Source organism: Gracilinanus agilis, chromosome 3, assembly GCF_016433145.1.
Source record: "Gracilinanus agilis isolate LMUSP501 chromosome 3, AgileGrace, whole genome shotgun sequence".
Lineage (NCBI taxonomy): Eukaryota > Metazoa > Chordata > Mammalia > Didelphimorphia > Didelphidae > Gracilinanus > Gracilinanus agilis.
The window spans coordinates 628866442-628879523 of record NC_058132.1 but is presented as its reverse complement, the minus strand read 5'-3'; the positions used below and the strand labels follow the sequence as shown (position 1 = coordinate 628879523).

Sequence of the window (13082 nt, the reverse complement as noted above, 5' to 3'; positions counted from 1 at the left end):
ATGCGCTCCCCCAAACCAGTTATTTTCCAGGCCCCGTTATTGATCCTCGTGTGAAAAGCGGTTCTATGTTCCACACTGGGCAGACAGTAACTCTCCCTTCTGCCACGGAAAATTAAACTCGGCCGACATTGCTCCCGTTTTTAAAGCTCAGAGCCGTTTGTGCTCAGGACCCAAACTAATCCAGCAGCACCTCTTCACTTCACAAATCCACGCCAAACCAACACGTTTAAAATCCATTTTTATTTATCTTCCTCCTCACACACAGAACTTAAGGCGTCTCCACACGTCACAATTCTTGCAGAGTTATAAATCACTGTAGGTGGGTCAGGTACCTTTTTTATCATTTGATCCCTAAAGATGTGTTGGCATTGAGATAATGACAGTTAAACCAGTGTTAAATCAATACAATATTTACATAGCACAGCACATTAAGCTTTATAGACACTTGGAGATAAAACCACATTAGAACAGGACAAGACCACCATTATTAGACGTTTAGAATCAGCTATTTACAGGTCCCTAATATGACATGTCTATGTCTGCACACTGGTCCAATGGGGCAGGCAAAGGCAAAGGCAGTTACTCGGAGGACATTACACTCAGAATCTGGAAGCCCATTATTATGCTACCCCCAACGTCCTGTACCACCCTAGACTTCTCCCACGTGGTTTCCAATTCTAGAATGGCAGGTCCCGCAGATACGAAATGAAGATAGACAACACAACGATAACTCTGTGGAGGTGGGCTGCTCAGCCTAGTGAGCCAGCATGACTTTGAAGGCGATGTGGCCCAAGAACTTGTCCCGTTCATCCTCGTTCTTCAGGTTGGGCGACCCTTCCACCTTGCACTCTATGCTCGCCTCCTCGGAGCCGTCCTCAAACGAGACCTTGAGAGCGACCAGCGGCTGCAGGTAGTCCTTCTGGCAAAGACAGAGAACAAGAGGTGGGCACGAGGGAAGAACCTGGCCGCAGGGCGGGAGAGCAAAGTCAACTAGGCCCAGACTGGGCAGAGGGCAGAGGCGCCGAGAGGCGGGGCTAGGTCCAGGCCGCCCCCATCACCCACCCTTGGGCAAGGCCCACGCTGAGAACGCCAAATCAAAGGGGGGCACGTCTTTGTGGGCCACCACAGAGAAGAGACTCTCAAGCGGCAAAGTGGCTCCAAAGTTCTCGGAGGGAGCATCTAGCCTTGTCCTCAAGCGAACCTTTCTTCATGGGAACGTGGAGCTCTATGTAAACTTGCAGTTTTATAACAGAAATCAAGGACGGAACAATTTGCATGATAAAAATCCACTTGACTGAATTTTGAGAAAACACCCTATCTGACGTGCTAAAAGGCCAAGCGAGCTAAAAACCCGCGCATACTTACCTGCATTTTTTTCCCATAATATGGAAAATACATTAAGTCAAGCTTTCCAGTTTGTGGGAAAGTTCTTAGCGTCACATTTTCTTCCTAAAGTTTAAAGCACAAGAAAACCACGTCAACAAAAGAAAGAGGGCGCCAACGCTAGAAAAGTCATTTTCATCATGAATGGTATGGAGGAAAATGGCAATACGAGGGAAAGGAGGGCCTGCTACTTTTCCCAACTATTAGGAAGTTAAGATTCTCAATGGGAGCCGGAGGGGCCGGGCTGGTGCTGGCGTGGAGAGCGACTACTCGTAGCAACTGCACTGGGGACCTGGGGAGGCTGTGGGAAAGCAGTCACGTGGGCCCCGCCCCGCCCCGCCCCGCCCCTCTCTGGCTCCCGGGGGTCTTTCGGGGATTAGGAACAAGTTAGGAACAATTCACTGGAGCTCTCCAAGGCGGTGTGGCGCTCCAGATCTTAATAGAAGGGCCGCCACCTTTGCGACTTTCTAAATGGATTCCTCAATCTAGACTGCAATGCCTGGTTTACAAACATCCGAACATCTCCGATGCATCGACCTAAATGTCTGGATCACGCTGCAGCACCCACACAAAACCACACAGCAAAAAACTTAAGGACTTGCTTTAAAAAAAAAAAAAGCGGCCTCCCTAGAGCCCCCGAGTGTGCGGACAGCCGCCGCAGCCGTCCTCTCCGCCAGAAAGCCCACCTGACCAAGCGTCCCGGCCTGGGCGCAGGCTTGAGCTCTCAACAAATCCATTTTTCTCAAAACTTTCCATGAATCTAAGATTTCGGTTTTACAATGTAAGCATTTTGTATCCCAACATAAACTGGGTCCAACACACTTGTGTTGCTTTGCTTCCCTTGGGCGGGCCAGCACATTCTCTACATCAAATCACAATCCTCAGCCCAAGTTCTGCTCCTTTTACCCAGCTCTTCCTAAGCAGGAAAAGGGAGTGAGCTGAGCCCCATGCAATACACTAGAGACTTTCTAATGTTCGTTTTCAAAGACTGCTAGACAGGATGTGGGGGACCAGAAGCTTGGGGTCCTTTAGCGGGAGAAAAGGGGGGGGAATAATAATATACATATATAAATGTGTGTGTGTGTGTCTAGATCCAGGAAAGACATTCTTCTTCTCCCAACTGGGGGTGAGGGGAGCGCACTCCAAGAGGAAATGGGCTTAAATTGAAGCAGAAGACATGCATATTTGAAATGAGGGCCGGTTATAGAAAATATATATGTTTGTCTAATTTGGATTTGCAGCATGAAGAAAAACAAAACAAAAAGATATTAAAACTATGTAATAAGTTTGACTAAAGGTCTGTGAGGGAAGGAAAAGCCAGTGTCATGTACACCTATCACCCAAAGGCAAGAGTCTGCATGAACCTGGAAAAAACTAGATTTAAAATCTGGGCACAAGGAGTTCCAGTGAGGTGCGCAGTCCCCACAGATTCCCCAGCTGAGCCTGTGTCTGGGCATGGCTGTGGCTCCAGATTCCCAGGCTCTTTCCACGAGGGCTTTCTCATCACCAAAAAACTAAATGAATGGCATAGTATTCTCTCAGCAACGAACTAAAAAAAGACAGACATTTTTCAGATTTAAGCTAGTTCTATGGAATTTTAAATATTGTTTTCAAAATGATACTAACCTTAACACTACACTGTATATATGGATTTCCTTCAGGTTTTAATCCGATTATCTAAGGTAAAGAAAAATAGATTAATTTTCATATCCTATATAACATTATAGTTTCACCCTGTTCCCAATATAATGGAACCCCTTTATGATGCTGGGGGACAAGTTAACATTAAGTCATATAAAGAGGGGGATCTACCACACTGTATTTTGAAATCCTTTGCAAACCATTTTTACTCTTTGTCTAGGCCTCTTTATTCATGCTTGCTATTTCCCCACCTCCTAGCATACGCCCAAGAGGTTCACCTGTTTCACCTGAACATTCAGGTAACTCAGAAAATACTAATGCTTTATGACTCCCTCCCTCAACACTCTTGAGTGCAGCCTAAACCACATTAAAATGCAAATGAGAAGGAAACAAACTAAAATACAATCAGCAGAAATCCTTGGAATTGGGTCCTGGGGCTGCCTCTACTTTGAGCTGGACCCCCTGCCCTTGATGCACTCTCTCTGCACACCCAGTTTATGCCAATCACAACATGTAAAGAGTTTGGTAACGAGGACATCTTCATAATGAATTATCACACTCCAGTAGGTTACTCTTGCCGGCATTTCCCAAATGATTTAGTCCTCAAATCACTAACTGAACATTTTGGGAAAAGTTAGTTTATATCAAGACATTTCAAATGGTAACAAACAGGAGGATCAGCCTAGACACAGCAGTAGTTATCCTCGGGGGTTGCCATTGTTTTTAAAGGTACAAAACTGCTCCTTTCTGAAGTCATGCCCAATTGACTGTTGTAAGTGATGAAAACAAATACTGTAGTGCCCGGGTACATGAAGCTGATAAACTCCAAGGGTCCCTGCTGCAGATCACAGCTGCTAGGATCACATTAACAATGTTTCTCCAGATGATCAGAATGAAATTCTGCATGTACCACATTTATTAATATTTATCTCAGTTCTAAAAAACAGGCTTTGTTATTAAATAGTGCAGAAAAATCTGAATATACTCACGTTGTGATTTAAGCAAAGAATTTGTCATTTGAAATGAATCTGACTGTTACAAAATAAAATCTGCAAACGCATTAATGTATCATTTTAGTTTACAGAATATTTCAATCAAAATAACCCAGTAACAATGTAAAAAAGTAGGGACCTCCATTATTAATCTGCAAAAAAATCATTCTCATAGGTCTAGATATCATTTCATTGTTTTGCTTAAAATTTAAGATTACTCAGTTTTCCTCTAAATCAACTGAGTCATAGAATTTCATTAAATTCTGGAAGATGGTAGCTCAAAAAGTTGAAAAAAGCATCCAATGGTACATTGCTGAAGCTCCCAACCCTCAATACATACTTACTCGATTCATTTTCAAAATTATACAAGGACTTCCTTCATCAAAGCCAAAACTGGTGTCATTCATTCCAGAGCAGAGTTCAAGTAATTTAAGAGAAAATTTACAAGCCAGTTTAGACTTGCTCTTTTGTTCAAAAAAGATTCCACTTTCACAGTCTAAGTTTTTTTCTTGCATACTGTCTTCATATCCTTATGGGATTAAAAGAAATAACATTATTTGCACACCAACCTCAAACTATCCAAAGATAAGCAGATTTTGTAGGTATGATAATTTTAAGGGAAAGATTTCAAAACACAAATTTCAACATCAATTCACGTGTTTCTTGTCTTTTTTTTTTTTTTTAAACTATAGGACTATTTCTTGAAATGTCTTTTTGCTATTACGACCACAGCAGACTATTAAGTCCAATTTTTTTAGTGTTTTCCTCATGAACATGACAAAGTTTTATGGATATATGTATTTGCTATCTTCCTAGCCTGATATTTTTCAACTATTGCTTGGCTCATTGCTAACTCTTTCTTGTTATCCACTCTTGAATAAAAGATGAGTGGTGGGACTGTGCTGTCATTTGTCCTTCATTGCCACCTGATGAAAAATATGATGACTTGCAAAGAGAATAAATATAAAATATAGGAATTAAAGAGAAGGGAGTGTACTAGCAACTGCTAGATAAGGAAAGTCTCATGTAGGGGGTCCTTGGTATAGAATTATAATAATGATAATTTGATGCTTAATACTTTGAATATTTTTTTCAGATCATGGGTTCTTAAGCTTGGGTGCATGAAAAGCTCCCAAGGGATTGGTGGATTTCCCAGAGGAGTGCCTTTGAACTTTTATGGGGAAAACTGTTTCTTTTTAGTAATATAATTGGGTTTCATTTGTAATCCTATGTTATTTCACTTTATTTATTTAAAAACATCCTAAGGAGAGGTCTGTAGGTATCAAAAGACTCTGGGGGGCACAATATCACCCCCAAAAGTTTTTTTAGGGTAGGGTAAGATATAATGATTATTATCTTCATTTTCTTTTCTTTAAAGCCAGCCACACAAACTTTATTTGCTCCTATATGGAGTTCTTGAATAAGAATAATCTCTATTTACTATGAATTCACTATATTGACCTGCTCATCTATGCTCTTCCAAATAAAACTGGCAAGAACAATCAATACAATTTACTCTAAAAGACAGAAACATCCAATTAATTTATATGAAAATTATTCACCCTTTATGTTCTGTATCTTGCCTAGAGTATCCTAGTGAGTCAAAATTATTTGGAGAACACCATTTGCTACCTTAAAGTGAAGAAGAGCCCCTCTTCTCTCCATCCCCCATCCCTGCCCCCTCTTCCTTGAGCTAGTGAAGACCCAGTTAAACTTATTAGAGATTTGAGTTAGCATTCTGGAGTGATCGGAGGACCTCAAAAGCTGAAGGAAATACTTGTATCCAGAGTCCAGGCCTTCCTGGATGTTAGAAGGAAAAGTAGCTAAGGCTCTACAGGGGAATTCTAGAACCTCCCAAGTCCTCAAACTTCTAATGATAGATATACATTTTCACTTCGGAAGGAAATAAAATTTAAACAAATCCCTTTGACAAATAAAACACACGTATAAGAAAATAATCTCACTCTTTAAAAAGTGTCCAACTGCGGTAACATAATGTTCATAGGAGGTTTTTTCAGAGGTATTGACCAAGATCTCCAATGCATTCGTTGGTCTGGGGACAATTGAAAGCCCTGTAGAATCAAAAGATTAAAAATCAATTTTCACCTCAGAAATGTAATGACCAATTAGAAAATCCACCCAAAACCCTACAGGCAACCAACTCCTGTCCCACCCCCTTCCCCACTCCTTTGACTTAAAGGGCAACCTGGGAGGCAGCCTACGACCTTCCCCATTTTACCCTTCCCTATTTTACGGTTGAAGAGAAGAAGGCAGGCAAACCTCAAGTGACTTGCCCAGGGCCATCTTCTTGACTCCAGGCTCAGTGCTCTCTCCTAGCCCAACAAGGAGTCAAAGATAGCACAAACAACCCCACTCCCCCAGCCCACCCCAAACAAAACCTCCTCAAGTTCTTGGATATTAATTCCTTGGAATAAACCTTTTTCCCCTCTATCTACTGCAAGTTACATTGTTAGGAAAAAGCTATTTTACAACAGAATGGTCAGGGATTGCTCCCAATTTCAAGTGAAAAGGCTGTGGGGTCCCACCTGGGGAGGAGATCAGGTCCCGGTACTTTGGTGTTTCCTCATTCAGTGTCTGCAGCATCACCCACATCATGAAGGAGAAGAGAGCAGCAAGGAAGCCATAGAAGACCAGGTAGAAGAGAAGGATCAAACCTGCAACGGGACACGCTGGGCCTTGTCACCCTGCCCTGGGCACCAAGGAAACCCATCCAAAGAGGCCAAGCTATGGAGGCAGCCATGCAAACAGCCAGTGGTCTTCTAGGAGACCATCTCCCCTACAGGGACCCCTGCCCTCCAGCCCCCCAAAGCCTCAGGGGATCCCCAGGGTCAGGACAGGACTGACCCAACCCAGGCAAGACCCCTGGACTGGAAGCTGCATTAAATGCAAGAAGAGCTGACCAAGTTCCCTATTCTTGGTCGTTTTTCTCTTTTCACACTTGATGAGGTCTTGGTAGATACCAGGTCAACCATCCATTTCTGGCCCTTGAAGCAACATGGCTCAAATAACCAAGGCTCTAAAAGTAACAATGGGCATTGCTGGGGGGTGGTTCGTAAATGAGTTGTTAAATGCCATTAACATCAGGTTAGTGTTTTATTTAGATGAAAGCTCAAATTATTTGAATTAACGTTTTTCCCAGTAAAGGCTAGTTCTAGTGGAAGGGCTAGAGCTGGAGCTGGGTGGGTTCACCAAGTCTATCGGCATGCCTGAGGCACTCTGTTTCAAGAAAGGATGAGGAGGCTTAAAGCAATGTCTTCTTGATTCAGAGTAACACTTTTACCAGAAGATCAAAATAGGGGGAAGAGGCTAGCAGAGAAGAGACAGCAGAACCGCCTGCAGACAGCATCACTTCCCTACCACATAGCAGGAGCCTGTTTCAGAAAAAAGAGAAAGGAAGACCCGACTCAAAGAAGTCATCATGTCAGCAGGGAGGGAGAGTCAAACAGAGTTGCAATCCATAGGATCAAGCAAGAGAACACAAATGGTACTTTGAAGTCTACTCATTTGGATAAAAATAAGGTCAATGATTAGGAAAACTTACCTGCATTTTGATATAAAGTATTATCACACCATCTCCTAGGAACTGATGTAAATCTCCAAGATAAGTATTCCAGCTGGGCTTTTGGAACCCAAACTCACTGGATTAACCTCCCTTCCTCCCCCCACCTCTCACATGCATTTTCCATTTTATCTGTTTCTCTGGTAAAGGTGTGAATTGTTCCAGTCACTATGGAAAGCATTCTAGAAGGACCCTCAAAGTGACTAAGTTGGGCCTATGCCCTTTAAGCCAGCAATATCTTTATACCAAAGAGATCAGAAAATAGAAGATTACCCCTGTGCACATTTTAAATTTTTTCTATGTCATTTTACATTTGTTCTTATACCTTACTTGGACATATTTTATGTTTGTAGCAGCTCTTTTTGTACAGGTACTGCACAACGCTCACAGGCCAAAGGAAATATGAAGAGAACAGTTTCTGAGAAACCTGGGCAGATTTGTATGAACTGATGCCAAGTAAGGGGAGCAGAACCAGGAGAACAATTTATACAATGACAAGACTGTAAAGACAAACAACTGGGAAAGATTCAAGGACTTGGATCAATGCAGTTGCCAGCCACAATAACAGAGGACTGAGGAAGAGGTAAGGTTACTCCCACCCTCCAGACAGAGGATGGACAGACTCAAGATGAAGTTTGGGACACAGTTGTGGACAGGGCCAATGAGGATATTTGTTTTGTATATTTGCTTATTTGTTACTAGGTCTTTGTTTTTTCTTCTTTTTCCAGTGCAGGGAAAGGAAGGAGAAAAGGGAGGGAGAGAAAAAAAATACTTCTTAATTGAAAAAAAGATTTTTAATACATTTCAAATCAAACAGGGAAAATAGAAGAAATCAGAAAAATGCTTTAAAAAGACAAGATATCTGGGCACATTTGAAATGTTTTAAAGTAATATTAAAGGACATTCCAATGTGTTTTTGCAATACAAAATGTATCAACTGGCCTTTATATCTTTTCCCTAAATTGAGTTTTTGTTTCCTGAAAATAGCGGTCTTGACAAGACCAAAAAACATATTACAATTCAAATGATTTTTACTCCTTACTAAACATGAAAAACCATCCATCAGGAGACAATGACTTGATCAAAGGACTGTGCCTTCTGCTAAGAAAAAATACCCCCCAATAGCAGTAAATCATGAAAAAAAAAAAAAAACCAAACCTACTGGTTTAAAATTAGTAATTATAGCTCTCAACTAAATTATAATGGTCACTTTTACCAAAGGATAATTTATCTTCATATAATTGCATAGAAACATTTTGGGGGTTTAAGATTGATGTGGGGGCAGCTGGGTGGCTCAGTGGATGGAGAGCCAGGCCCAGAGACAAGAGGTTCTGGGTTCAAATGTAGCCTTGGACACTTCCTTGCTGTGTGATCCAGGGCAAGTCACTTAAGTCCCATGGTCTCACCCTTACTGCTCTTCTGCCTGAACCAATACACAGAAGTAAAGGTTAAAAAAAAAAAAAATGGAGATTGCTGTGGATCTGACCTGGGCATGGCCCTGCTCTGCAGCCAGCAGCTGCATATTGGAAGGTAAAGTACACAGATAACCGGCAGGTCTGAAGAATACAGAAGCAGATCCGGGTCCATACAGTTCTCAAAAGACTTCAGTCATTCAGGAAATTTTTTGAGAAGGTAAATAAATGATGAGCTACATTAAAATGCTGTTTGATGAAGTCTCATACTGATGTTTTTATTCATTCAGTCAAGTGTCTGCTAAATGCCCATTTGGGGCTGCAGCTCCTGGCCTGGCCCCAGCCCTGCACCAATCCAAGTGGCCTTGGAGGCCCTGAGCATGTCGGGAGGGGGACACGGCGGAGTTGGTGGGATTCTCCAGCTCAGAGCTCTGCAGAATTTGGAACATGAATGAACAATGGATCTACATTTTGGAAATTTTGAATATTCTCAAATATTCGGATGAAAAAGGCTTACCCAGGAAATGCCTCCAATACAGTCTCCTTTTAAATCCCTGAAAAGTTGTCCTCCAAAGACAGTGAGGCCCATCTCCTGACTGTTCCCCCAATGTTGGCCTCCAGGCTTTCTTCAGGTCTTACTTAGAATCCCACCTTGTGCAAGATTTCTAGCCCCTTCTTGCTAGCGCTTTGGAGATTCCGAGTGGATTTGCTTCCATCTTGTTCACACTCCTATCCCTTCCCAATCAACCTGGGAATGCCTTATTTTTGCCCTTTGTATCCCTGTGGCTTAGCACAGTGCCCGACATCAGGAACAGCATGTTAATGTGACTTTTCTCTACAGCAATCTTACCCACCATTCCTAGAATAGAATTCCTCTTAACTTCCACCTTTTAAAAGTCTTCTATTCCTCCTAAACGGGGCCTTTCCAGAGCCCCTTCCTTCTGGCTTCTCTTCAGAAAGTGCCAAAATGGTAGCAGCGATCATTTTTACAGAAAAATGTATCAACTGTTGGTTAAGTAAATCTTCAATTCAAAAACTGTTATTTTTTCCTTTTTAATGTGCTTTTGCATTTGATGTGTAAGTACAAAAATAAACAAGAGAGTCACACACACTGAAAAGCTGGAAAACTTGCTCAACCAGACAATCGTGCTGAGAATTAACAGCTCTATCAACCTACCTCTCAGCAGTAGGCTAAGCAAACTTCCTTCTTTTATATCCTTCCTAAGGCAGGGAAGTAGTTAAATATTTCCTCCCTAATTTGTTATTGTTGTTGAATCATTTTAGTGGTGTCTGACTCTATGTGACCCCATTTGGGGTTTTCTTGGCAAAGACACTGGCATGGTTTGCTATTTCCTTTTCCAGCTCATTTGACAGATGAAGAAACTGAGGCAAACAGGATTAAGTGACTTGCCTAGGATCATATAGCTAGTAAGTATCTGAGGCTAGATTTGAACTCAGGAAGATATCTTCCATATTCCAAGCTCAGTGTTCTACCCACTGTGTCACCTAGCTTCCTGAGACACTCCCTTCTCCCCTAATATTTAACATCTAATTATTTAAAAAAAATACTAAGACCCAAGCTGGAGATGAAAAGATAAAACCTAAAGCTCATCCCTCCCCCCAAGGAGTAGTAAACAGGGGATACAAACCTAAGCAGATAAGAAAATGCAAGACAAAATTCTCTCAATGCTCAAATAAACAACCAGGTCAGGCAGGCCAAGCAGAAGTGAAGAACACCTGGAAAGGGTGCCTAAAATCAGATTATGAAGGGTGAGAAGGCTGCTTTATTTTCTTATGGGCAACAGACAAAGCTAATGGAGCCTGAGGGACAGGGTCTGATATTGTGAACAATTAGCCACAAGTCACAAATGGGAGAGGGAGTATTAATTGTCAGAGAAGACATTAAATGACATACAATGGTTAAAAACACTATTATAAAAGTTAATTGGAAACTTGACATTTTGGGCGGGGGGGGGGGGGAAGGTGAGGAGCATGACATAGTAATCCAAAGACATTAAATCCAATGCTACTATATTAGGTTTTGTAACACATTTTAATATATACATTTGATTAAGTGAGCCCAATACTTTTGAAATTTAAAATTCAAATAAAATGAAGTCAAACTAACTTGGATAGATCTTCATCTACAACGAACATTCTAATTAATTAGTCTAAGAGTCTCGTTTTACAGGTGGGGAGAGCCAGGATTGCAGCTTCTGCACACCTCTTAATACCTAAGGAACTGTCCAGTTTTCTTTCCAGACCTACTCTTCCCCATCCACAAGTCGATGAATATGGAGTTTCCTGTTCTCTCGATAGGATGGCCTTCCATTATTTTCCCTGGGGGTATAGATTTGTTTTATTATTACTTTTAAATAGTTATATAAGGCTTTAAAAGTGTACAAAACATATACCATCTCATTCCATCCTTACTACAACCTTGTAAGGCAGATGCTACTAACCTTTTACAGTGGAGGGACTTACTATGGGGTCAAAACTAATCAAGAACAAGAAGTATGATTCAAATTGAGGTTTTGAATCTCACGTAAAGCAGGGCTTTTCCTGTTCTACATCTCTTCTCTTTTTTGCTACCAAACAGTAAACCACATGTTGACTAACAATAAACAAAAAATAATGTCAAAGTCAACAAAGGAGTCAAAGATTTCTTTTGGGATCTCCTTTTTTGGATCATTAAATCAACAATTTGGGATAGGGTGTGTGTGTGTACATAGTGTAGTCTGAGTAGAGAAGACTTTCTTTTTACATATTCCACTTTTAAAACGGGGTTCTATAAAAATTCACCCAAGTACTCTGTACCATGACAACTTACCATGGAAGGCAAAAGCTTCAAAATGTTACTTTACTCTATAATCAATCCCTTCTAAAGAGCACAATATCCTTCTTGTAGTAGGTATTTAATAATAGTTTTGTGAGATAATCCTATTTCTTTCATTTTAATTCCTTATTTATACTTTTTAAGTTGACTGTTACTGCTCCCCAGTCTTAGAATATTCATGGAATATTTAAGCAAAAGAAAACCTGTCGGCAGTCACATTTGATGTAAGCACTCTACTCCTTTCCCCTCTTCACTTGACGACTGAAATTTTTTCCTAGTTAGCTCTCTAGAATCTGATGCCTTTTAGAAGGTCCCTGCCCCTTTTAATGGCTGGTCACTGAGCATATGGTGCTCCCGGTTTTGCTTCCTTTTCCCCCCTTGAATCAATTCATAAATGTCTTCCAAAGTCTCTCTGAATTTGTCAAAGTGCAACAATATAAATTGATTCCGAGACCTGATGGACACCCTTTTTTGGTTTCTGGTTTTGATTCTGGTTACCACAAAGTGTTGCTTTGAATATTTTGGCACCTCTATCTCCTTAGGTTATTTGCTCAAAGAGGATCAAAATGTCCTGCATTTTTGTTACGCTTTCCAAAAGCAGTTCAAAATCCAACCCATAATCTATTAGTGAAACCCATTCCTTTATCCCAAAGCAGCCATTGTGAAGCTACTGAAGAACTGTGAGTTCCAGACTGGTGAGTCCCAAGCGGTGACAATAGATCAGCTATAACCTACCAGGGACAACTGAAGTTAAGGGCATCTACAAAGTTTAAATCTTTAAGAAAAATAAAACCAAATCATTTGAAGCAATAATCAAAGTAACAAAATTCTAAATACAATAGCCAAGTGTGGATATTGACCTTTGAAGTTCACCCTAACAGGATTTTAAACAGCGGTGTTCCACATTCTGAGGCGATTCATTTAAAGAACAAAAACAAAATCCTATAACCCCTTACCTTCTGTTTTAGAATCAATAGTAAATACTGGTTTCAAGGTAGAAGAGTAGTGAAGGTTTGGCAATTGGGGTTAAGTAACTTGCTCAGGGTTATACATCTAAGTGTCTGAGGCCAAATTTGAACCCAGGACCTACTGTCTCTAGGCCTGGCTCTCTATCCACTGAGCCACTTAGCTGCCCCTGGCGACTCATTTTTAACTGGTTATACCTACACACTAAGGACTATAATTTTTTGGTGGCCAAAACTGACATCAGGATAAACAATAGCCAAAACTTTATATTT

The 13082-nt window shown here is 41.1% G+C and overlaps 1 protein-coding gene across 1 annotated transcript in view; it reads right to left on the bottom strand.

Moving 5' to 3' along the window:
* Window positions 1–221: 221 nt before the first annotated feature.
* Window positions 222–13082, bottom strand: part of ATP1B3 (ATPase Na+/K+ transporting subunit beta 3) — a 35891-nt gene continuing 23030 nt past the window's right edge. Inside the window, exons 2-7 of the mRNA XM_044670830.1 lie at window positions 6563–6691; window positions 5981–6088; window positions 4361–4545; window positions 3010–3060; window positions 1366–1449; window positions 222–919 (exon numbers count right to left, since the gene is read on the bottom strand). Of these exons, the coding sequence (XP_044526765.1) occupies window positions 755–919; window positions 1366–1449; window positions 3010–3060; window positions 4361–4545; window positions 5981–6088; window positions 6563–6691 (722 nt within the window). The 3' untranslated portion in view covers window positions 222–754. The remainder of the gene's footprint in view (window positions 920–1365; window positions 1450–3009; window positions 3061–4360; window positions 4546–5980; window positions 6089–6562; window positions 6692–13082) is intronic.